This window comes from Rhamphochromis sp. 'chilingali' (assembly GCF_963969265.1).
Source record: "Rhamphochromis sp. 'chilingali' genome assembly, chromosome: 7".
NCBI classification, from domain to species: Eukaryota; Metazoa; Chordata; class Actinopteri; order Cichliformes; family Cichlidae; genus Rhamphochromis; species Rhamphochromis sp. 'chilingali'.
Window position 1 is genome coordinate 19,103,264 of NC_137934.1, and position 22,621 is coordinate 19,125,884.

The window sequence follows — 22,621 nt, forward strand, 5'->3', positions numbered from 1 at the left end:
GGTGCCATTTGGAAAACACATGTATCCAAAATACAAAACACATCGGGTAATTGCAACCACTCAAATATACACCTGAAGGCACTTACTTGCAAAACTGAACACCAATTAGCCAACCACAAAAAGCCCTCAGTTTAGCCATTTCAAGAACTTTGCAAGCATGGATGGAGGGAGAGCAAGAGGAAGAGGAGGAGGAGGTCAAAGAGGCCATGCACGGACCCATATTTCTGATGATATAAGAGCAACTTTGGTGGACCATGTCATCAACCACGGCCTGACTATGAGGGAAGCTGGGCAGAGAGTCCACCCACATCTAAGCCGCTTCACAGTGGCATCTGTAATAAGAAAATTCCGACTAGAAAACAGGTCTGTCTTCATCTCACTGCCTTCTACTCTACTCAGATGGTTTTCATAGTACTGTTCTACAGTTACCATATCAAGTGTACAGGGTATTGCAGGGTGCTAATGCTCCTTTTGCAGCCAAAGTGGTAGTTTCTGTGAAACATACCATGATTACTTATATTGAAGTACAGTGTTGTACAGTGGATGATACAGTATATACAGTAAAGTACTGTAAGAAAAATAAGCAAACCGATGACAATATGTGGTTGTATTTCTCTAGAATGACTCGAAGACCTTCTGGGGGAGGACGCCAACGCCTGTTCACACAACGGCAGGAACTTGCTGTTGTGGACCTAGTGAGGGCAGACAATGCCATCCGTCTCCACCAGCTACGACGGAAAATACTTGCAGACAGGCGAGTGTTCAGCAACATAGACCATGTGAGCATCACCACCATCAGACGCATCTTGGGAAAACACAGCATCACCATGAAGCAGCTCTACAGAGTCCCATTTGAGAGGAACAGTGACGGGGTCAAAGGACTTCGAGCTGAATATGTACCAATATGCCTTCTGAATGAACAATGGAAATCAAAGACTGCAGTGCTTTATATAAAGTAGACTAGTGTGTTCCCCCTGCTCTGTAAGTGTTTGCATATGATGCAAGTATGTGTCATTTTGTCAACAGAGTTACATTTTGACAAAGGAATGTTAGGTTTTGATAGCAGAGTTTCAATTTGGTGCAGATGTGAATGGTATATTTCCCAGTGTTGTGTCATGTTTACTTGTGTTTAGGGTTTTGGCACAATGAGCAAAGTTTTGCAAAATGTGTTCAGGCAACGGGCAAAAACTGTAACTTTTCATCCAATCACGGTACAGAAGAATGTTCTTACAGCGACTACAGCTTTAAATAGTAATTACTGTGTACACAAAAGTACAGCACACCCTTTAACTACAGTCACCTCTTTAACTCAACACTTTATAAATCTTTTTATTCTGTTGATGGGTTTACTTTATTTTTTTAAGGTTTGAAACTATTTTAAACACAGGAATTTTTGGTAAAAGGAACATTTAAGGTAGAAAACACAAAACAGCACATCTGTCTTGACATGTTGAATAATTATCTGTGAAGCCGACAGATGCATTTTACATGCTTTATCACTTAGCATGACATTCCTTCACATTCCTTATAATTTAAAATACTTTATCACAATTACAGGACTAATCTCTGGCTTAAAAAAAATTACAGTGCTTACACATTTATTTGACCCCCTGTCAGAAAACCAAGAGAACACAAATATTTTAGAAATCTGTCAAAAATGTGCTATAAATTTAAAAAAAAATTGTTTATTAGATACATAACAAACTGAATTCATGTATTTATACTTGTATCGAGCTGGCTGGACTTAAATGTCAATTTCTTCTGTTCAAGAATGAAACAAATGTAAAAACTGTAATTTGGTATCTTAATAAAATGTTTTAAAGAAGTAATTTACTACTTTTTTTTAAATAAATTTGAAAATTAATGGAAAACATTCATTATATGTAATCATTTAAAACATTGTGATTAAAGCGCTTACACATACTGGTTACATTACAGAAACATTAAAATAAAGATTTTGGTAATTACCAGTGCTGCATGTGTGGCATGAACCTTACATGGTGGTTTAATAAATTCGTTAAGTGCAGCACATTTTTACATAGTCTACTCACAGTATTTCCCTAAATGCTTAGTATGAGTGTATTAAGGAGGTCAAAAGTTTATCATGAAGCTGTCAGCAGTTGGGTTTACTTTGGGGCCATCTCGTGGCCAAGCCGAGACACTATTTGCCCTATTTGATTCAAGTCCTGAAAATGCTCATTTTGCAAAGCTGGCTTTCCAACAGAAACACATTAGAATGGTTCCTGGTTAGTTGTGCACCCTGATGTTCAGCTCTGAAGCGCCCTCTTTAACCTGTGAATGACTCAGACCTGTCCTTTTTATCCTGCTCATACTGCAGGCCGAGTTTCAAAGTTTCCTTCTGCAGTGTGGGTTACATGAAACACAACAAATATTGACTGGGGCTGATCACTTCAGTGGATTTTAACCTTCGGTCTTCAGCTCTGCTCCCCTGCAGGACTCTCTCTCTCTCCCACTGCTTTGTTTTGTATTGTGTGTTTTCCGTGTGAGGATATGTGCACACGAGCCCACAGACCTAGAAACATGAGGCATCTTCAGGTGTTACTTCTGGGGCTCCTGCTCCTTCATCAGGGCTGCTGCTTTGAGTTTGTGATAGACGGGGAATGGGAGGACGAGATGGTGAGTTGGGAGGTGTTAAAATAAACATTTACATATATATTCAAGCTTAAGCTTAAGTAAAACTGTGTTAGTAGTCTTGGCCTCATATTGAAGACACAATTTTTTACGCCTGTAATTTTAAGTGAATTTTATGCTTTTCATTGATGTTACAAGAGAGCCACTTGTGTTCCATGTAACAGCCAGTCTGCATAAAATATGTAAGATTAAATCTAAATCACTGTCTTGAAATTTGACCTGCAACAGGTCCAAATACAACAAATTACAAGCAGCTATTCCCTGAAATTCGTGCTTATTGTTATACTATCAAGAAAGATTCTTACATGTTTATATTTATTGTGGCTAAAATGAAAACAAACTAAAAGAAATCTTAAAATTAGAGGCAAATCAGAGTTTTTTGACCTCTGAAATGAGTCTAAATGACGTTAAATGACTGGAAAACATTTCCAAAGATCTTTTATTTACTTTCATTTTCTTTGTTCTGCTAGTCACAGATGCAGGATCATCGGGAGAGACATAAGGTGAGAGCATCTTTTCAAAAGTCGGACTTTTATTTTACCTGCACACTGCATAAAGAGTCTTAAAATGTGGGTTTGTCTTTCTCACTGATGTTGCAACGCTTGTATTCGGCAATCCATGGAATTCACATATTGATTCTTCAAAAATAAACAAAAGCTCAGCAAACAAAGCCACTCTGATCCAGTTTTAAATTCTACATCTGCTCAAATTTAATAACAGTTACTGATGCATGATCTCACCTCAGAGAGCACATTAAGATAGTCTGATCACTTCTGTGTGTATTTCAGAGAGCGATTTTGACCAGTGAGGAGCAGGAAGACTTTGAGGTATGACCCCTCGCTTGTTGTTCAAGCAGTCTCTACTGTGACAGAGTTTAACCTTATCTGATAATCAATACGCTGTTTGAAGAGATCCTCGTGACTGACAGGTTATTGACTTTGTTCACTGTAAATCCTGCTCTGCTTCCCTTTGCTGTCCCTGTTTCTCTGCTTTAGAAGCTAAATTAGCGGAAACGTTTTGTGAAGTCTGACTTTTCTTTCTGGATTTTCTTTTTTCTTATACCTTAAACAGCAGCAAAATACGTTAACAGGGAATAATTGATGTTAATGTCTCTCTACATGGGTGTTTCCAGGATTTGTGAGGCCATGGGGGCCGGGGTTTGGGAGGGGGACAATAATAGTCATGTGGGCTCGTGGGAAATCATGTATTACATTAAACAAAAATACACTGTGAAAAACTAGCTTCATTTAATAATCCGAGCCATTATCTAGTATTTGGGAGTTTTCAGACCCTTTCGTTAATTAAAACTGTAATACTGCAATACTTTCAAAACAATATGCATCATATTAATGAATGATGTAGCTTTGTACAATAATCACAGAAATGTTTAAGGGGGCTTCTTTATTTATCATATATACATGATGGAAGACAGTTTTTAGGGTGTTTTTAGGGTGCCGACACCCCATGGGTTAGACACATCCCTGCCTTTGAGCAAGTAATTTAAAAACAGAAAAAAAGCATTAAGATCAAATCCATGAACATTTAGGAAATATCTGATACTTTTGGGTCTTAAAGTAGAGACACTTAGGGATCAAATCTTACCCAAATATCTTTTATTAATAAAGAGAACTTTATTAAAGGCACTGTACTTGATTTATGTTGCTACAGAATGCAATGAGTTTGTGGTTTAAAGTATATAATATTAGAGAAAGACCTCTTATGAAAACTTGACTGTAGGAAAACTTGGTGAACAAAAGAAAACAAAGTTAAAAACGATCCTGATCAGAAAAGCTAAACATCTCTATGAAACGTGCGGGAAATTTCAAAATCTCGTTCAGATATTGCTTAATTCTCTGCACAGGCCATCCGTGGAGATGACATCACCGTCAGGAGCTACAAAGTGGAAAGCCGCATCACTTCACGGTTTTCCCACACCATCGTCAGGAGCTCTATGGTCAATTCAGGCTCCACTCCCCAGAGCATTGCCTTCAACGTCCAGATCCCAAAACGAGCTTTCATCACCAACTTCACAATGTGAGCCCAGATTCACTCAGTGCAAGCAATCCAGTGAAAGGGGCAGATATAATTGAACCGTATATTCCCTTCAGGAATGTGAATGGGATAACGTTTGTGGGCTCAGTGAAGGAGAAGGCGGTGGCCAGGAACCTGTACGCTCAGGCCAGAGCGAGAAACAAGGCAGCCGGCATCATCAGGTGCAGGAGCAAAACAGCCTCTCGGTTTCATCTCCTTTGTGCAGCTTGTCAGTTAAACTCTTTTGTTTTTTTCTGCTTCACAGGACTAATTCCCAGGACATGGAGACCTTTAAAACAGAGGTCCATGTGCCCTCAGGCAGCAATATTGAATTTGAGCTGCACTACCAGGAGATGATGCACAGGAAGCTGAATCTTTACGAGCATACACTGCACCTGCAGCCAGGGAGGCTGGTGCCACAGCTCCAGGTGAGAAGGTCACAAATAATGTGGACGTGCACTTCACCTGGCGATCCTTTCTAATGCAGTGACATTTCAGGTGGACGTGTACATCTTTGAGCCACAAGGAATTGCAACAGTAAAGGCATCAAACACCTTTGGAGCACAATTTGCAGATCTAATTAAAGTAACGTCCACCAAAGACAAGGTAACACCAGAAATATGTGTATATGTGTAAAATATAAACCTTTACAATATAATAAGATTAGCTGTTTTGTTGTTATTATAACATTATTTTGTCTTCCTATTGTAATTATCAGTTTCTTAGTATCTTAATTTCTTCCTCTTTTTTGAATTTAAATAAATATCCATGAGATCGAAGTAACCCATGAGTACAGTGCCATAAAGCTGAAAATGTTTGTTTTACTTTTAATATATTAATTTATCTTTGATCTCATGGCAAACTTTTACGGAACCGTTTTTGTTAGAAAGCTATAAAACTAATTCTGAAAAAAATAAATACATTAAAAATAAATATATATAATTTATTTTAAATATCATTTTAACTGATAAATGTGATCCTGACTTAATTAAAAAATAAACTTTAGTAATATATATATATATACAGACCTCCACTTACTAAGTAATAAACACTGAAAAAAATATTTTCCCCTTTTTTTCTTCTTGTCCTCAGGCTCACATTGTCTTCAAGCCCACCGTACAGCAACAGAAGCAGTGTGAAAACTGCACAGAAAGCGCTGTAGAAGGTGTCATTACTGTTTTATATGATGTGAACAGAGACAGCAATGCTGGGGAACTGCAGGTATCACACACTGAGCCTACAAGTATCATGTAAAAGACGATTTTATTGATACAGTCTTTTAGAAATGACAATCTCTTCATATTCCCGCAGGTCTCAGATGGCCACTTTGTTTACTTCTTTGCTCCGTCCAACCTCTCCCCTCTTCCAAAAAACATTGTGTTCGTCATTGATGTCAGCGGGTCCATGTGGGGGGTCAAAATGAAGCAAGTGAGCAACAGTTGTTTACTCTTTGGTCAACATTTGGTGCACTTTGGCTCCTTCTGCTCCATCTTCATACCTCTTCCATCTTTTGTAAAACACTGCAGCCCAGTGGCGGTTTTTCAGAATACATTTAAACCCAAGCTTCTCTCACAGACGGTGCAGGCCATGAAAGCTATTTTGGACGACCTGACCATCGATGACTACTTCAGCATCGTAGACTTTAACCATAATGTGCGCTGCTGGAGTGAGGGGCTTGTACCTGGCTCCTCCATTCAGATTGCAGATGCCAAGAGATACATTGAGAACATTAAACCCAATGGGGGTATGACACAATAATTATTATACTATTATCAAAAGGAGTGCTCGAATGACTATTCCCATGTTAATGTTTGGATTTTACTGACTGCAGGCACCAACATCAACGAGGCCCTACTGAGAGCTGTTCAGATGTTGGTGAGAGCGTCCAATCACAGGGTCATTGACCCTCGCTCCGTCTCCATGATCATTCTTGTGTCTGATGGAGACCCCACTGTTGGTAAGACTGCCTGATTCAGATAATTCCCATTAGCCATCTTGGACTTTTGGAGCCAGAAATGACCACACTTGGACAAAAGAATGCATCACTTTCAGCTAACCCTAGCAAGATGAGTTAGCAAGCTATTAGTGCTAATAAGATTTTTAAAAAAGCATCAGAAGATTTTCAAACCCCAAATTTGAAAGACAGATCTCTAGGATGATCTGTTGGTACAGTTAGCCACACAACAAACCATTTTACTGCACAGCAGCAACACAATAACAGTTAAAAGGCTCAGGCTAGTTGAGGTGAAGCTTTGCAGGCAGGTAGTAGCCTGTTTTGACTCCTAGTTGTCACTCAAAGAGGTCATGCCACAAATGGAGCCACCCCCAAATGGCTATTTAAAGAACTGCAGGTTTTGAAAATTCTGCATTGGCTTCATTTTTCAGCCCTTAATCTGACCAAAGACATATAAACTAGTCAGCCCTACTGCAGACAAGTTTGCATTTTCTTATCCAGTATATGATATGTGGTTAAGAAGGCGTCATAGAAATACTGGTATAGTCTTTTAATACCTGGATTTTAGGTGTTGGTGATTCTAAAGCCTTTAATGTGGAGTAGAAGAAGTAGTTTTAGATGGAAACAGCTGATTCAAATTTTCTGCAGGTGAGATCAAGCTCAGTGCAATCCAGAAGAATGTAAAGCGAGTGATGAGGGAGGAGTTTTCGCTCTTCTCACTTGGCATCGGTTTCGACGTGGACTATGATTTCCTGGAACGTATTGCCATGGAGAACAGGGGCATGGCTCAGAGGATCTACGCCAACCACGACGCAGCAGAGCAGCTACGGGTATGGCAAGGAAACACAACAAAAAAACCCCATCCAACTCTGCATCACTTACATTCTTCCTCCAAATTTCCAATTTCCTAAAGTCCAAAGCATTCCTTTACTTCAAGCATCTAATCTTTAGGCATCATACTCCCACTTACTGGTAAACTATTTTCTGGGACTCAGTTTGGTAATGAAAAGGTGTGCCAATCACAGTACAAATAAAGAACAGATTTTTCCTGTAAGATAAAATCTACCTTTTTTGTTGGATGCAGAAAATGATGGCCCGTTTAACCATCAAAACTGTCGGTTATCACCTCCTTTTCTTCTCTCTCCACAGGCGTTTTATAGCCAGGTTTCCTCTCCCCTGTTGAGGAAAATCACTGTTCAATTCCAAGCGGACTCAGTTGCAGAAGTCACTCAGAATCACTTTGATAAATTTTTCAGCGGCTCTGAGCTGGTGGTGGCTGGGAAGGTGCTGCCGTCTGAGAGCAACACGCTGACCAGCCTCACCACGGGGTCTGCTGTAAGTGCAACACACCCAGTCATACACCTAACATGCTTACTTAAAAAATAGCCCGAGTAGTAAGGACATGAAGGAATGAAGCCTTACTACCAGTATCCCGTGGTACATTTCGTCCTGCAGGCACGTCTGGACATTATTTTGGAGACGGACGCCGACACCACAGAGCTGGACGCAGAGCTGGCCAAGCAGCAGCACTCTTTCACTGGCTTTGCCCGCCAGATGTGGGCTTACCTTACCATTAAACAGCTGATCAGTGAAAGGTGACGGCTGACCAGTTGCTTCATTTCTTTATACATAGGAGACATTTCTGGTTGATCATTATTGCCAAATCTCAGCTTGACATGGAAATATCATTTGGAATATAACACCAAGTAATGTCAGTGGCCCTCTAATAAGGGCAGAGTCAAACCCCTGAAAGAAAACATGATTTCTATATAAATATCCTTGAAGACAACGGCAAATTTGTGGAATTGTCAGTATTTGACAGCTGCGGTGTGGCTCCCCTCCAGGTCTCTGGCTACAACAGCTGTCAAAAAGAGGAAGATCACCCAGCGGATTATGACTCTGGCTGTGGAGCATCAGTTTGTCACTCCGTTCACCGCTCTGCTAGTGGAGAGCGGGGACGCCACGGAGAGGTTGCTGGCTGACTCTCCAAAGGACCCCAAACATGGCTGCTGCTCAGGTGCATGGCAAACGGCAGCATGACACTAAACAAAACAGGTGCTACATGGCTGAGGAAGATGAGGAAGGGAAAGGATCCTAAAGCATTTAAAGCACATGTAGAATAAAAGGGCACAAAATGGGATCATACATATATGAATGAAATGCTGTACATGCAAAATATAATACTTTATTCTCTCACATGTTTACAGGAGGAGGATCAAGTGGTCCACCTCCTGTGGAAGTTCTTGTGTACCAGCCTCCACCCTGGGTCATGCCAACCCCAGCACTCTCAATGGGTGAGGTTTTGGAGGGTCCAAAAGAGGAGATCACTCTGCCAGAACGGGTTAACCTTGGTAATACAGGCTGTACACACTCTTACTAAGCATCATGAGTACCTTTCCAGCTGCAGTGTTCCCTGTGAACACGACATAGTGAGTAACCAGCTCAGTGCATCTCTTCCAGTGGATAACGACCCTCACTTCATCATCCATCTGCCCAGAAGTAACATGGACATCTGCTTCAACATTGACTCCAAACCCGGTCATATTCTTAACCTGCTTTCTGACAGTGGAACAGGTAGTAAATGTTCAAAGAAATATGTTTTGGTGTTTTGTTAATCATGACTATATCTACAGTTTACTACTACTGTAAACAACCATGACGACTTCTCTAAGTAATTTGCAGATCATAAGCTGTATAGAAAAGATTGAAGGAGCCAAAATGATATTGGTGGTTGGTTGGACTTCCATTTTTATGTCAGAATGGTAGCATTTTAGCAGTCACCATCTTGGTTTTCTGAAACTAGACAACACATGTGAGGACCCAGAGAACCAGAGGATGCTAACCACTCTCTAGTAGCCATTATAATTCACAAACAACAGCATACCGCAATAGGCTAAATAAGATAAATCCCTAGACTCATTAGGAAAATGCTTTCTGAGGAATTAAAAGGAAGAGGAAAGGTAATTTTGTCAGAGGCTTCCTCACAATCTGACTTATTTTTGTAACCAGAAAAGTCACCCCCTGCTGGTCAGTAGAAAAAAAATAAAGCACTCCATCTTTTATGTACAGTTTATGTTGCAGACCTGAAGTGAATTTTAATTTATTCAATCTTTAGTCTATTAAATTCCAAATTTAACTGAATATTATGCGGCACAATAGTTCATAGATTAACCTCCCTCTCCTGTCCTTAAGGTGTAACTGTGAATGGTCAGTTAATTGGCTCTAAGAAAGTGAACAAACGCACCTACTTTGGCACCATCGGCATCTACTACCAGCCGGACGGAATCAGTGTGATTGTCAGTACTGATGGGATCACCATGACTGATGGCAGAAACAACCACTCCTTCACCTGGGGGTCTACAGCTGAAATAAGACAGGATGGGTAGCTGACTTACCTTTAATTGCTGTTTCTACCTTGCTGTCAGATCCTTTGGGCTAAAGTTGTTTTGTTTCTATTTCAGGATAAGGATTTCCATTGTAAAGAATTCTAATGTCATCATCACAATAAATAATAGTACCCAGGTGATGGTGTTGCTTCACCGTGTGTGGAAGAAACACCCTGTTAATGTTGACTTTCTTGGGATTTACATTCCCAATGAGAACCAGTATTCACCTCTAGTCCACGGACTCATAGGTAGGTCTAGGTGGAGTGAAACACACAGTATCCTCACAGTAATCAAACATTAATGTTGTCAAAATTGTTACGTTTAATAGAGAAGTAAAGCATGGCAGTGTTATAAGATACTAATCAAGGAGCTAGCAATGGCCCAGAGGTAAGATAATAAAAACAGCATGGGCCGCATGATCGAGCCTTGAGGAACCCCATGCAAATGTGGAACAGAAGAAGATGTAATTATTGATATAAATATTGAAGTGTTTGCCATACAATACAAAGTACAAAGAAGACCACTGAAGTTCAGTAAGCACAATTAAGACTGCTCAATTAAAAATCAGAGTCATGACTCTTTTGGTCAAAAGTGACATCCCAGTTATTTAACTACTTTTAAAACATCATGTTTTTGTTTGTTCAAAGTATTATTTGTGGTTGTTAGACTCAAACCAGGCAATTTTTTTCTAGTATTCAATCGTGGTGAGCTTGTATAAATTATAGCTTTAATATCCTGTACTTAGCTGACAGGAGTTTTAACCATTGTGGTTTTCTCCTGGTGTGGTCTATCTGCTTCAAGATTCAAGATGCTTCTCTGTACACGCTGGTTGTAACAAATGGTTATTTTATTTATCGTTGCCTTTTTAGCTTGAAGCAGTCTGGCCATTCTCCTCTAACTCAATGAATTTTTCTCCCAGAGAACTGGGTGACCATTCTCTGTAAACCTTAGAAATAGCTCTCTGGGAAAATCCCATCAGATTAGCAGTTTCTGAAATACTTAGACCAACCCATCTGGCACCAACCGCAACACTTAATCACATAAGGCCAGTCTCGTAAGGCCAATAATCTTGGCCTTGCGAGATGCAATAGTGCAAATGCATTTGAAGCAGAACTTTTCTTGCTCTCATATTGTCTTTTTGTGTTAATTCAGCTCATGTTTGAGCTTACAATATACTAAATATCAAAGATAGAGTTTAAGCTAAAAATGTGGTCCCACAGGGCAGTTTTCCATTGAGCCTGAGGTCATCTTATACGACATCCACAAAGGAGCTGACCCCCTAAAGAAGGAGGCCACTATGGAAGTGAAGGGCAACAAGCTGCTTGTCACCAGGTATGTCTTGAGCCACAAAAAAAAGACAAAAACAAAAACAACAATAAAAAAAATGTTAATAAGAAACCTTCTTGTTAAAACTTTACATTCTTGTTTTTGTGTGTGTCAGGGGGTGGCAGAAGGACTACAGGCGTGATAAGAAGCGTGGCTCCAACGTCTACTGCTGGTTCATTCACAACAGTGGGAAGGGCTTCATTGACGGCCACTACTCACAATACATTGTCCCAAATCTAAGCAGCTTCCTGCCCTGAGAAGCCAGATCCACACTAAATTACCCTGTCCTGCTATTAATCCCCAGGGGTCAGTAGAGAAAATTAGAACCATATGAGTGAAGGGGAATGTCTTTTTTTCCATTGATGTGCAACTAAATTTATTAATCTTATTTTCCAGAGGACACCAGGAGTAACTTTTGTCAAATTTATTTTGAGAAAATATACATCTGAAATGTCAAAACTGACTCAAATACTAAATAAAAACAAACAAAAACAAACTGCTCAAAGTTCTTCTGGTTTGTTCAAGCAGGTGAAATATGGGACATACACAAGAGATTCCCGGGGAATAAACTCTGACACAGTAGAGTCCTTCAGCTAAAAAGCTACCTGAGGTTTAAACAGGAAGTATGCTTATTCAGGCCAGTTTTGAGAAATCCTCGTAGGCAATGTCCACTCTCTTTCCTTTCTGAGGTCCCTGAGGATGAAGAAGAAAAGACATTTGAATGGCTACAGCAGAACAGAACTTTGACAATACCTAAAACAAACCCAAAATATTAATCCTGAAAACAGGGAGCAATAATTTGGTCATAGTCGGACCTATTACAGCCTGACTAAATGTTTTTCCTTTCAATATATAATGAATACTGTGAAATTAGATTATTCCTAAACTGTTTGACACACCTTAAATCATTTAGCTGATCTTTTTTTATATTCGTGCATGTGCAGACTTTTTGATGGGCGGGGCTATGTAATTATGCACGGACTGATTTGCGCATTTACAACACAGAAGAAGTCCAAACATGGACGAACTAGTTTCCCCCCCCCCCCAAAAACAAACAAACAAACAAACAAAAAAAAAACACCGTTAGCGTTAATGCGGCTTAAACATGGTCATCACGATTAAAATTTTTTAATGCTCTCAACCCATCTGGAGCGCAGAATGAACAAAATTTGGACAAACTGCCGAAATGCGTTGACAGAGACATTTCAGGGATTTAGACTCAGTCTGCGCTCCAGATGGGTTAATTGTTAATCGCGTTAGTCGTGATGACGGCGCGTTAACGCTGACAGCACTAAAAAAATATATAAAGTCGCCAATTTAGGATTTCTTTGGCTTTAACCCCGATGAAAGAGGTAAACCTAAGGATGTAACCAAAGCGGTGTGCCACTTGTGCAGACGTATAGTGCGAGAAAAGTACTCAAACACGGCTAACTTGCATGAGCATATACGTGTCCACCATCGGGCTGAGTAAGTTAGGCTATCACCAGCTTCTGCAGCTCCATCAACAAGCATTTGGGCGCACTCTGAAGAGGGTGCATTTGCTCACAGATGATGAGGGTGCTGTTAAAACAGCGCTAATATTTTGTTTCTGTTGACTGCTTCTATTAGCTCCATCATTATTAGCAAACTTACTAATTTTAATGGTTTAAACACTGTTTAATTCAGTGCCATCAGAAATGATTGCTTAAGAGAATTCTGCATTAAAAAATAAATTAAGCAATTTGTTATTCACAAAAGCTCTTTTTTTCTTTATAAACATAAGGACTCATATGTAATATTGATTGAACAAACAAAGCAATGTGAAGACTTTTGACTACAGAAGTACATTAACTTTTACAGACAAAACTATGTTTTAACATCACAGGGACTTCCTTTGGATGATTAAAAGCGGAAAGGTCAAAATACTTACAGAGTCAAGAGTGAGTGCAGCGCTGAAATGTTTTTCATCAATGCCCTCTAGCAGAGCCTCCATATCTCTGTAAGGACCGTTCAGGATCAAAACTCGTTTACCTGCAGCAAGTTTGAGAACAGGTTTACTACCAGAACAATTAACATTTCAAGAACGGTTTTTCTGTGATTTATAGAGCTGTGATTTATACCTGGGGCAGGTATAACTGTCTCTAAGTGATTCTGGTCCAGTTTCAGTTTGTCTCCAGAGTCGATCATTTTTACCACTGCGGTGTATTTGTCTCGTACCTCCTATGAATGAAAAGGATCCGCAGATGTAAGCACCACAGACCTTTAAAGTTTACACACTGCAACCCAAATTTAAATCTAAAGAAAATACTTTACCATGATGACAGCCTTCTTTTTGTGGTATTTCTCCCCCAGTCTTTTGGTGATTACTTTTACTATAATATTGGGCTGCAGCCAGTCATCAGTTCTCACCGGCTGCTGCTGCTGTTGTTTTTTCTTCTCCATCTGTGCAAAAAGGAATCACATACCTGATCAATGAACCTGGCTGCAGTTAACCGAAGACAATGCAAACAAAACAAGAATCACAACCTCTATGATCTCCTCCAAAGCTGATTTCTTCTTCTTTTCCCCTCCTCTGAAGTCTGAGCTGGAGTCTTTCCTTTTTACTGAGGTCGAAGACGAAGATGATGCTGCTTTAAGCGCACTAGCACCCAGAACCGAACTAAAGGAGGACAGGAGCACTCAGTTAGAGGCTGAAGTATTTTACATTAATGTATCTTACACAGAGACCTCTGTACCTTGATTTGGAGGGGCCAGCGACAGAAGAACAGGCACCCAAGTTGAAAGCAACTGTAAGACAGAAATAAGTAAGGGTGAGGGGGAAAAAAAACAACTTTCTAGCAAATGTATTAAGAAAATAAGAAAAAACACAAACCTTTTTCTTCCTCACTCTCCCGTTTGAGCTCTGTGTAGACTGGAGTTTCCTGTAGAATAAAACCACCTTGATTATAAAGAGCTGAACCAGCAAATACAGTACGAGGCTTGGGTCTGCCCTGTTGGTACTCACATCAGTGCCTTTGCCTTCACGGCCTTTGCGGACCTGCTCCTCGATCATTCTGGCACTCCTCTCCTCGTCGTCAAGCTCCTGTTTCTTCTTTCTCGCCTGCTCCTCTTGGCGTCGGATGGTCTCTGGGTCGCGGTCGATGTACTGGATGTACCAGCCTTTGGGGGTTTCATCAACTTTGCAAAAACCTGTTGACGATTTCAAACAAGGTTAAAGTACCATTATATTCCTTTGCATTAACTGCAAAAAGGTTACATCTAGATGAGAGACCTGTCAATTTACCAGTCAGTGATTTGTAATGCCTCATCAATCTACATATACATAATGGACATCAATTTCCAATTCAATTTAATTGTGTATCTAAATAGCACCAAATCACAACAGCAGTTTTCTCAAGGTGCTTTATATTGTAAAGACCCTACAATAATACAAAGAAAAGAGTTTTTCAGGTTTTTCACTCCTTAAAAATTGTCAATTTTTTTTGCCCAAGCTGTGGAAGCAGGTGGTTTGATGAAAGGTAAAAATACTGACTCTAAGTGAAAACTACTCATTACTGATTTCACCTAGTTTTCACCACAGCTGAATCTTCTTCCTCTCCCTTTAAGGGTTGCCACAGCAGATCATCTGCCTCCGTGTCACCTTATCCTTAGCATCCTCCTCTGCATGTCTTCCTTGATTATTTTTTTTTCCTCTTGCTTGTCAGCTCCATCTCTAACATCCTTTGTCTAGTACATCCACTGCCCCTCCTGTGCACATGTCCAAACCATCCCAGCATTGCCTCTCTAACTTTGCCCCCAAACTGCTCAACCTGAGCCGTTCCTCTGATAAACTCAGTTATAATCCTGTCCCTCATGGTCACTCAGAATTAAAATCTTAACATCTTCAATTCTGCCGCCTCCAGCTCTCTAGCAGGCCTCACTCCATTTGGTAAACCTTCTCTTTCACTTGCTGTGTTCCTTCTATCACAAATCATCTCTGACACTCATCTGCAGCCACTCCACCCTGCCTACGATGTCTTTTTCACCTTACCCGTGCTCTGTCTGTAGCTGTGGATTTCAACTCATCTATCTTTGCTACTTCTGCAACTTCCCCTTGTTACCAGCATTTCAGTTAAAAGAAACACCATCAGTAGCCCGTAGCTGTCCAATCAACAAGCCCAACACACTATTTTGTTAACTGGTCATTTAAATGTGTTCTTTTAGAATAAAACATTGCATAAATGATTGATTAGATGTGGTTTGTAGTTGAAAGCGAAGCTGCTCAATATATAAACACCCACCTAATTTCACCCTGCTGAAAACTACTCACAAAAACACTTAGGCTGTGATCAAAACACTTTTACTACAGAAGAAAAACACAAGAGTGCATTTCCACAGACCATATTTATTCTTTTCGTAGGTTTCAGACCACCCTGTAGTTCAGTGTTTCACACCAGCTTACCCTCTCTGCCCAGCCACTTGGTGAAGTCGGTCAGAGTCTCCCACTGCGTGGAGTTCATATGGATGTGCTCCCGGTGACTGATGTACTCATTGTAGACGATGTTGTTGTGTACTCGCTTGGTCCCTGTGGATGAGAAAGGAGCAACAAACATTCTTATAACTGACTACAGACAGCTGCTGCTGCAGAAACATCTGGATGACTAGCAAACCCCATCTCACCAAATCGTCTCCTGAGCAGCTCCAGGAAGTCACTTTTGAATTCACTGGGAGAAAAGCAACAAGAATAAAGGCTTATGATCTTTTTCATTAAATCACAAACGTGACGGAAGAAGAAACATGACGTAACTCACTCTGAGAAGTAGTCCATGAACTTGGTGGGGTTCTCAGAGGCCAGCAGTAGCTGCCTCTGGTGGGACTCGGACATGCAGTGACACTTAAATCCGTTCTGTCACCAACAAAAACACAGTTTAGAGTTTAAAATCCTTTAGAAGTACAACGAATACACCTAAAAAAAAAGACCCATTTAATGAACATCTTACCTCGTCCCTGCATTGTTTCTGACACATCTGGCAATACCATCTCAACTTCTGTAGACCTTTGGCTTTTATTCGGTTACTTATCGCTTTGGGTGAAAGAAAATCCGCTTTTCCCATTATGACTAGTTAACTTTAACACGAAACACTTTAGAAAATGATTTTAAAAAACGTGTTTTTCCTCGAAAAGCTGCTCAAACGAGCGCTCGCTGCTAGGGTAAACAGTTTCCGCGTGTGCTTCTACGTCATACCCTCGCGAATAAACGAAAAAACTCGCGATACTCTTGCTGCGCGTTTGTGCTCCTCATAAAGATTGTGTTTTCTGGAATTTTCTTGTACATAACGTTCCGGAAAACACATTCACAAAATGTTTTAACTGTTTTAACATTTAACTAATGTTTCTGCGTTTCATTTAATTGTCCTACAAGAAAAAACGAGTAAAAGATTATTTAAAAGTCTTTTCTTTTGCTAAATAAGAAGAAAAACTCGAAACAAACCAACAAAAAAAGAAAAAAGATGTTTCTAGCTAATATAATAAAATCTTAATTATAGCCCAAGCAAATATTTTGTGGAATTCAATATTTTTCAGTAATTTATTTTTATTTAAACTACATGTAAAAGATAAACTACAAAAGGAAGATGTATGTATGGTTGTGTATGCTACATGGGAACAGATGACTATTCAGGAGTACTTCATTAACGGTAAGAATTTTGACAGTAAGTCGAGAATTTTCTTTAATTTGTTTTTCCTGGGAAAAAGAGCAGAAGTCTTTTCAGCTGGTAAAAGGGGACATTTACATTTCGTGAGAGACTGTATTGTAAAAAAAAAAGACGTTAAATAGCGTAAACACATGCTGGATAAATTACTGCGATAATGTACAATAATTGATTTAACTTTTGGAAAATTGTCGAAGGATGGAACAGATTAGCTTTATCTTGACGCGTGTCCGTGAAGGCATCAATTCGTCCATTTTGCTTTTGACTTGCGCCTGCGCAGTCCTGCGTGTCTGACCTTCATAGGACTAACCATGTTCGCCAGGAGCAGCGCTTTGGTGTTCTCCCCACAATGGTAAAGTGAATAATTTTCTTATACTTTCTCCGCTGCCTTAAATGCAGTATTTTATAAGTTTACTTCAAGTAGATATGCAGCGGGAGTAAGTGTGTGACGTGTAGACTGCACCGTTTGCAGTTATTGAATACAAGGGCGCGCTATCTTGCAGGCCGCAGCTAATGAATGACAGCGCTGCCAATGGACACGTTCAGCCGGCTAGCCGTTAATGCTAACTGAGCTGACGTTTTTCAATATGAGGGGAAAGGGGAAATATTATCAGTGCCCCTGGATGATTTATCTTACTGCATTATCTAACACAGCACAAGAACAGCTAGAGTGAACTGTCACAGCTTTCTCCGTGTAGTTAGCCACCAAGCTAAAGGATGAGGGCTCTCCTTCAGGATTAGCAAACAGCTAAATCTATATCAAAGGTTCATTTAACATGAGTCTGTGCTGTAAAGTGGTGTTTTTGCTGTTTAGGATGTATTTGGATATTGATGAAGCTTGTCGGTTAAGCTCACATACACCCTTTCTGTTCACAGGGGGCAGGTCAGGAACATGGCTACCTTGAAGGACAGTAAGTACTTTGTATACTACTCTGATAGAAACATAACACATCTCGGATACAAAATCTGAATGGTCTCACACAAAATCTTTAATATTCCCTTTAATAAAGCTGCAAACATTTACTGGGTGTCACTTGATACCAGAACAAAGCATAATATATATTCTTTTTTTTTATTAAGCTAATGCAAAGGCTAGCAGGCAGTCTCGGGTTATCTCAGTCCATCTATTTCAGCCCTGATATCTTAGCATTTGGTTAACTGCTGATATGAAGTACCCGTGACACGAGTGTTAAATTCATTAGCAGTATATATTATGTGTAATCAGTGTTTTTTTTTTTTTTTTTAATTTTCCATAGCAAAATGGAAAAAGGAATAGACAAGTTAAATTTAATTAATATTAGCTCTTTAATTTGATTAATATTCTCATGAACATCAGTTCATGAGGATATTGCATAAATTCTAATTCAAGCTGAATATGAGTCTTTAATGGAGACATTTAACAACTGTTAAACCTAATTTGAACTTGTACTTGCATAGTACCTTTCTACCCTGAGCCATAGGTGCTGTGATGAGAACATCAGAAAGTAGTGAATAATGAAAAAGGGAAATTTAAAAAAAAAAAGACTAACAGCTGCTAAAGTGAATTACAATTATTTTGCTGAATTTTAGTTTTGTGAATAATAGAATTAAAGTGTTTTTGCAGGTTCGCCAATAATAAAGGGATGGATACCTCTTTTCTTAGTGTGTGAAATTGCATTCAGTTGTCATTTCTTTTCTCCCTCTAGTTACCATTCGGTTGAAATCCATCAAAAACATCCAGAAAATCACAAAGTCCATGAAAATGGTCGCCGCTGCCAAGTATGCTCGTGCTGAGAGGCAGCTGAAACCAGCACGTGTCTATGGCACCGGTTCTCTGGGTATGTACATCTCACTGTCATGTTGACTGAAGCTTAATATTGATTCCAATTCAGTTGATGATTGAAGGTTTTACTGCTTTCTTCAGCCCTGTATGAGAAGGCCGACATCAAAGCCCCGGAGGAGAAAGCCGCCAAGCACGTGATCATTGGTGTGACTTCCGACCGTGGGCTCTGTGGCGCCATCCACTCCGGTGTGGCAAAGACCATCAAGAGTGAGATCGCCAACCTAACCGGCGCTGGCAAGGAGGTGATGGTGATCAATGTGGGAGACAAGCTCAAGGCTCTGCTGCACAGGTGTGTTCAAGGTTTTCATCATTATATCATTTTATCAGTGTAATGATCATCATCTTCATCATCTCACTATGAAAGGATGTGAATGTAGTCTAGTGTTTGGCTTCACTCAGCAGGTATTTAGGGATATTTAGCTTTTTTCTTTTCTTTTTTTTTCTGTCCTTTATGCTATGTGAATATTGGTTATTTTATTCCATGGAAGGTGTATTAAAGTAATATTTAGGCTACCTCAATGTTTTGTTTTTAATTCCTTTTTTGGGGGGTTGAGGGTATAATTTTATCTCGCACAGGAGCTGTTTGTCTGCTGTTACTTTACTGGGTTGATTTGTATTATTGTGTGACCTTGATATTTTAATGTGTTAATTCATGCATTAAAACTCAAAGGTCACAGAAACAGAACTGCAGCTCCAGTTTTCTGTGAAATGTAATTCTGTTTTTTGCAGTGGAGTCTGGCTTTAAGAAGGCTGCTTCTTTCCTCTGAGCTTTGACTCTTGTCACATGCACAGTTATGACACAAAGTTAACGTAAACCTTCAAACTCTGGATTGGAGGCGTGTCTCCTTCCATCCATACTGTAGGACAGCTTTGATGGCAAGCTCAAGCTGAGGACTGAGGATCTAGTCTAAGACTGATTACTGAGCTCTGATCACGACGACTCTTGTTCTGCCTTAGAACTCATGGAAAACACATCATGTTGAACTGCAAGGAGATTGGCCGCAAGCCCCCCACCTTTGGTGACGCTTCAGTCATTGCCGCTGAGCTCCTCAACTCCGGATATGAGTTTGACCAGGGTTCAGTCATCTTCAATAGATTCAGGTACAAACAGGCTTTGAGGTTTCACTGTTTTCCTTCTGTTTTATTATCCAGATCAAAGCTAACCGACCCTCCCTGTCATGCAGGTCTGTTATCTCCTACAAGACGGACCAGAAGCCCATTTATTCCATAGACACAGTTGCTAACTCAGGTAGCACCAGTTGTTTTGTTAAATCCGTTTAACACGGAGCCATCAGAGATGTTGATCATCTCTCTTCTCCCTCAACAGAGAGCATGGGCATCTATGATGACATTGATGCTGATGTGTTAAGGAACTACCAGGAGTTCACTCTGGTCAACATCATCTACCTGGCCCTGAGAGAGTCGTCCACCAGCGAGCAGAGCGCCAGGATGACTGCTATGGACAGCGCCAGCAACAACGCCTGTAAGAATCTGAACTTCCTGCCAAACGTGCAGTCTTTTATTGTTTTCTTCTAGAAGTCAGAGTGCTGCTGATACTATTTCTCATTTTAAAAGATGCACTGATGTTAGAATATTTCTTTAACAGTTATCATCCAACAGCTATGTCGCCTTTGGAAACAACATCTAAATATATAAGCAGTAGCTAGCATAGCAGCTAATATGAGATGTTTCATAACACTGTCATGAGAAAGCTTAAGTGTTTAAAGACCGATAAGGTGGTCATAGCAGTTTATGGAAAGTTACTTATAGCATAAGTGCTGAGTATTTCTGGGTTTAGCATTTCAAATGGGTTTAATTCAAATTAACTTAAAATTATTGGGAAATAGCCTTCATTTACAGTATAACACCAGCATTATCTATAGATGCAAGTAATTAAAGATGCATAACAAAAAGGAACCCAAATAAAATGACAAATTGCATAAGAGGTTCGAAGGGAAATTAAAAATGGTTCATCCAAGCTCAAGCAGGCTTGAGGGACTTCCTTGGTTGCTCTTCCAGTTTCAGCCTGCTAACAAGGGCACTTTTAGGTCTTTAGATTCATGTCATTGCTAAAGGAGTTGTTTTTGTCAAATCAATTAAGTTGACACCTCTTGGATCTTGGTAGACATTGAAATGGGGCATGTTATAGACAAATGTAAGCAGATTTGGTATGTTAATAATTATTAATGGTAACAGAATCCAAAGTCATGATGACTGGGTTTTTATCCCTCAGTTGTAAAAGGCTGATGGGGTATTATCGCAACCCTGCCGGGTGGGTGGGTGGATGGTATAGACACGAAAGTTTGTGAATACGATGACTCAAGAAGGAAGTTGCCTTAGATTTTAAAATTCTTGCATCTACATCAACTAAGGGGTGATGGCTTTTCAAATTGATACCATAGGTGCATCTAATAGGAGGCTGACGGGCAGCAGTGGTGGCTGCCAGTGTTTCTTCTTTAAAATGCTCTTAAAGGCTTCAAACAATGACGAATAGAAAACAAGCTGAGAGGAGTTGGAGGCGATGGGTTTCTATAACTGTAACGTGTTATGATTTAGTTTGTGCTGAGTCATGCTTTTAATCCTTCCACCATAAAGATTTAAATTTGACCGTGACTGATTTTTCTCTCCCTTCGCTTCAGCTGAGATGATTGACAAGCTGACCCTCACCTTCAACCGTACCAGACAGGCCGTCATTACCAAGGAGCTCATTGAGATCATCTCTGGAGCCGCTGCTTTGTAAGTTTTAACCACGTCTTCAATTTTCTCTCCCACTTTTCTATCTTCCTCCATCCATTTACAATTTTTCCTGTGACTCATCCCTTCATTATGATCCTCATTCACTCTAACTTCCCTTCACTCTTAACTTTCTGACCTCGGAACCCCCCCCCCCCCTTTTTTTTTTTCTCCTCCCAAAAGATTCCCACTTAGCTATGCATGTCTTTAAATTCCCAAAAGCTGTCAGATTCTTTCATGACTAATTCTCCTCTCCGACCTAATCTACTCCTCCTCAACCTCTGCTGAACTCAGGAACTGAGGCTGGTCTTAACAGAGGAGGTAACAGTGGTAGACTGTAATGTAAAGAGCCCCACTGGGCTAGTGTAATGAAAACTAGCTGTGGAAGGGTCCTAAGTTCTAGTAAAGTAGACTAGAAATTTGACCGAGTAGTTTTCAGAGTTGTGGATTTCATTTTTAAATGTTTGAAACTTGTTCCTAACCTTTGCTTTTCTTTTTGCAGATAAACTGGTGGGATCTTCATTTCCATTATCTCTTCAAAGTACTTCAGACATGTTATTGTCCAGAGTCTAATGAACATTTGCGCTTGTATTTGTAAAATATATGGAGAAAATAAAGCTCTTACACAGAACGTCACCCTTTCATCACTTCCTGTATCTGTTTTTCCTCCAAATAAACTCTGATAGATGAGATGAATGTCGACGTGATACTCCAGTGAGATTTATTAAGTGGTTTTATAATGGCTTTGCTGTTTTCATGGAAATGCATTTGCTCAGTGGCTCCAGCTTGGCGTGCTTGTAATTCTTGAGATATTTCTGTACGAATATGCATTTGACCTCAATGCTTCTCTTATTATACCTTATCTTTATCAGCCATGATACGCTATATTGCCAAAAATCACTTGCATGGAAACTGGTGTATAAAAGGCAAGCAGCTAGACATGCAGACTACCACTAAATATTCCACAGTCAATTGTTAGTGAAAAGTGGAAGCAACTTGGCCATGAAGTGGTAGGACCCATAAAGCAGGGTCAGCAGATGCCAAGGCA

General features: G+C 39.9%; 3 protein-coding genes across 7 annotated transcripts; 2 read left to right on the top strand and 1 right to left on the bottom strand.

The window, feature by feature from the left end:
• Positions 1-2,214: 2,214 nt before the first annotated feature.
• itih2 (inter-alpha-trypsin inhibitor heavy chain 2) lies at positions 2,215-11,841 on the top strand. 4 transcript variants are annotated; one of them, XM_080886719.1, is made up of 22 exons: positions 2,216-2,637; positions 3,123-3,155; positions 3,441-3,479; positions 4,514-4,686; positions 4,761-4,865; positions 4,949-5,111; positions 5,182-5,289; positions 5,776-5,904; positions 5,995-6,111; positions 6,259-6,427; positions 6,515-6,640; positions 7,286-7,467; positions 7,787-7,972; positions 8,093-8,232; positions 8,482-8,654; positions 8,845-8,988; positions 9,098-9,211; positions 9,830-10,019; positions 10,099-10,271; positions 11,244-11,355; positions 11,465-11,655; positions 11,746-11,841. In XM_080886719.1, exons 1-21 carry the CDS (start codon positions 2,512-2,514, stop codon positions 11,604-11,606), a joined length of 2,844 nt encoding a protein of 947 aa, XP_080742845.1. In that variant the 5' UTR covers positions 2,216-2,511; the 3' UTR covers positions 11,607-11,655; positions 11,746-11,841. The 4 variants fall into 4 exon arrangements, with proteins under 4 accessions (XP_080742847.1, XP_080742845.1, XP_080742844.1 ...); XM_080886721.1 differs by having other exon boundaries at positions 2,215-2,637; positions 3,129-3,155; positions 11,465-11,841; XM_080886718.1 differs by having other exon boundaries at positions 11,465-11,841.
• Positions 11,842-11,849: 8 nt separating this feature from the next.
• kin (Kin17 DNA and RNA binding protein) lies at positions 11,850-16,551 on the bottom strand. Its single transcript, XM_080886722.1, has 12 exons — positions 16,308-16,551; positions 16,119-16,213; positions 15,988-16,031; positions 15,770-15,892; positions 14,333-14,517; positions 14,201-14,249; positions 14,064-14,115; positions 13,855-13,987; positions 13,642-13,770; positions 13,449-13,548; positions 13,259-13,359; positions 11,850-12,042 (listed from the first exon to the last, which is right to left on the bottom strand). Exons 1-12 carry the CDS (start codon positions 16,419-16,421, stop codon positions 11,983-11,985), a joined length of 1,185 nt encoding a protein of 394 aa, XP_080742848.1. The 5' UTR covers positions 16,422-16,551; the 3' UTR covers positions 11,850-11,982.
• A 696-nt stretch (positions 16,552-17,247) lies between these two features.
• atp5f1c (ATP synthase F1 subunit gamma) lies at positions 17,248-22,209 on the top strand (the record flags this gene model as incomplete). Of its 2 annotated transcripts, XM_080886184.1 has the most annotated exons (9): positions 17,248-17,370; positions 17,895-17,929; positions 18,704-18,835; positions 18,922-19,129; positions 19,798-19,941; positions 20,025-20,089; positions 20,168-20,323; positions 21,480-21,576; positions 22,076-22,209. In XM_080886184.1, the coding sequence occupies exons 1-9, from the start codon at positions 17,330-17,332 to the stop codon at positions 22,077-22,079; spliced, it is 882 nt and encodes a 293-aa protein (XP_080742310.1). In that variant the 5' UTR covers positions 17,248-17,329. The 2 variants fall into 2 exon arrangements, with proteins under 2 accessions (XP_080742310.1, XP_080742311.1); XM_080886185.1 differs by lacking the exon at positions 22,076-22,209 and having other exon boundaries at positions 21,480-21,580.
• Positions 22,210-22,621: the final 412 nt, after the last annotated feature.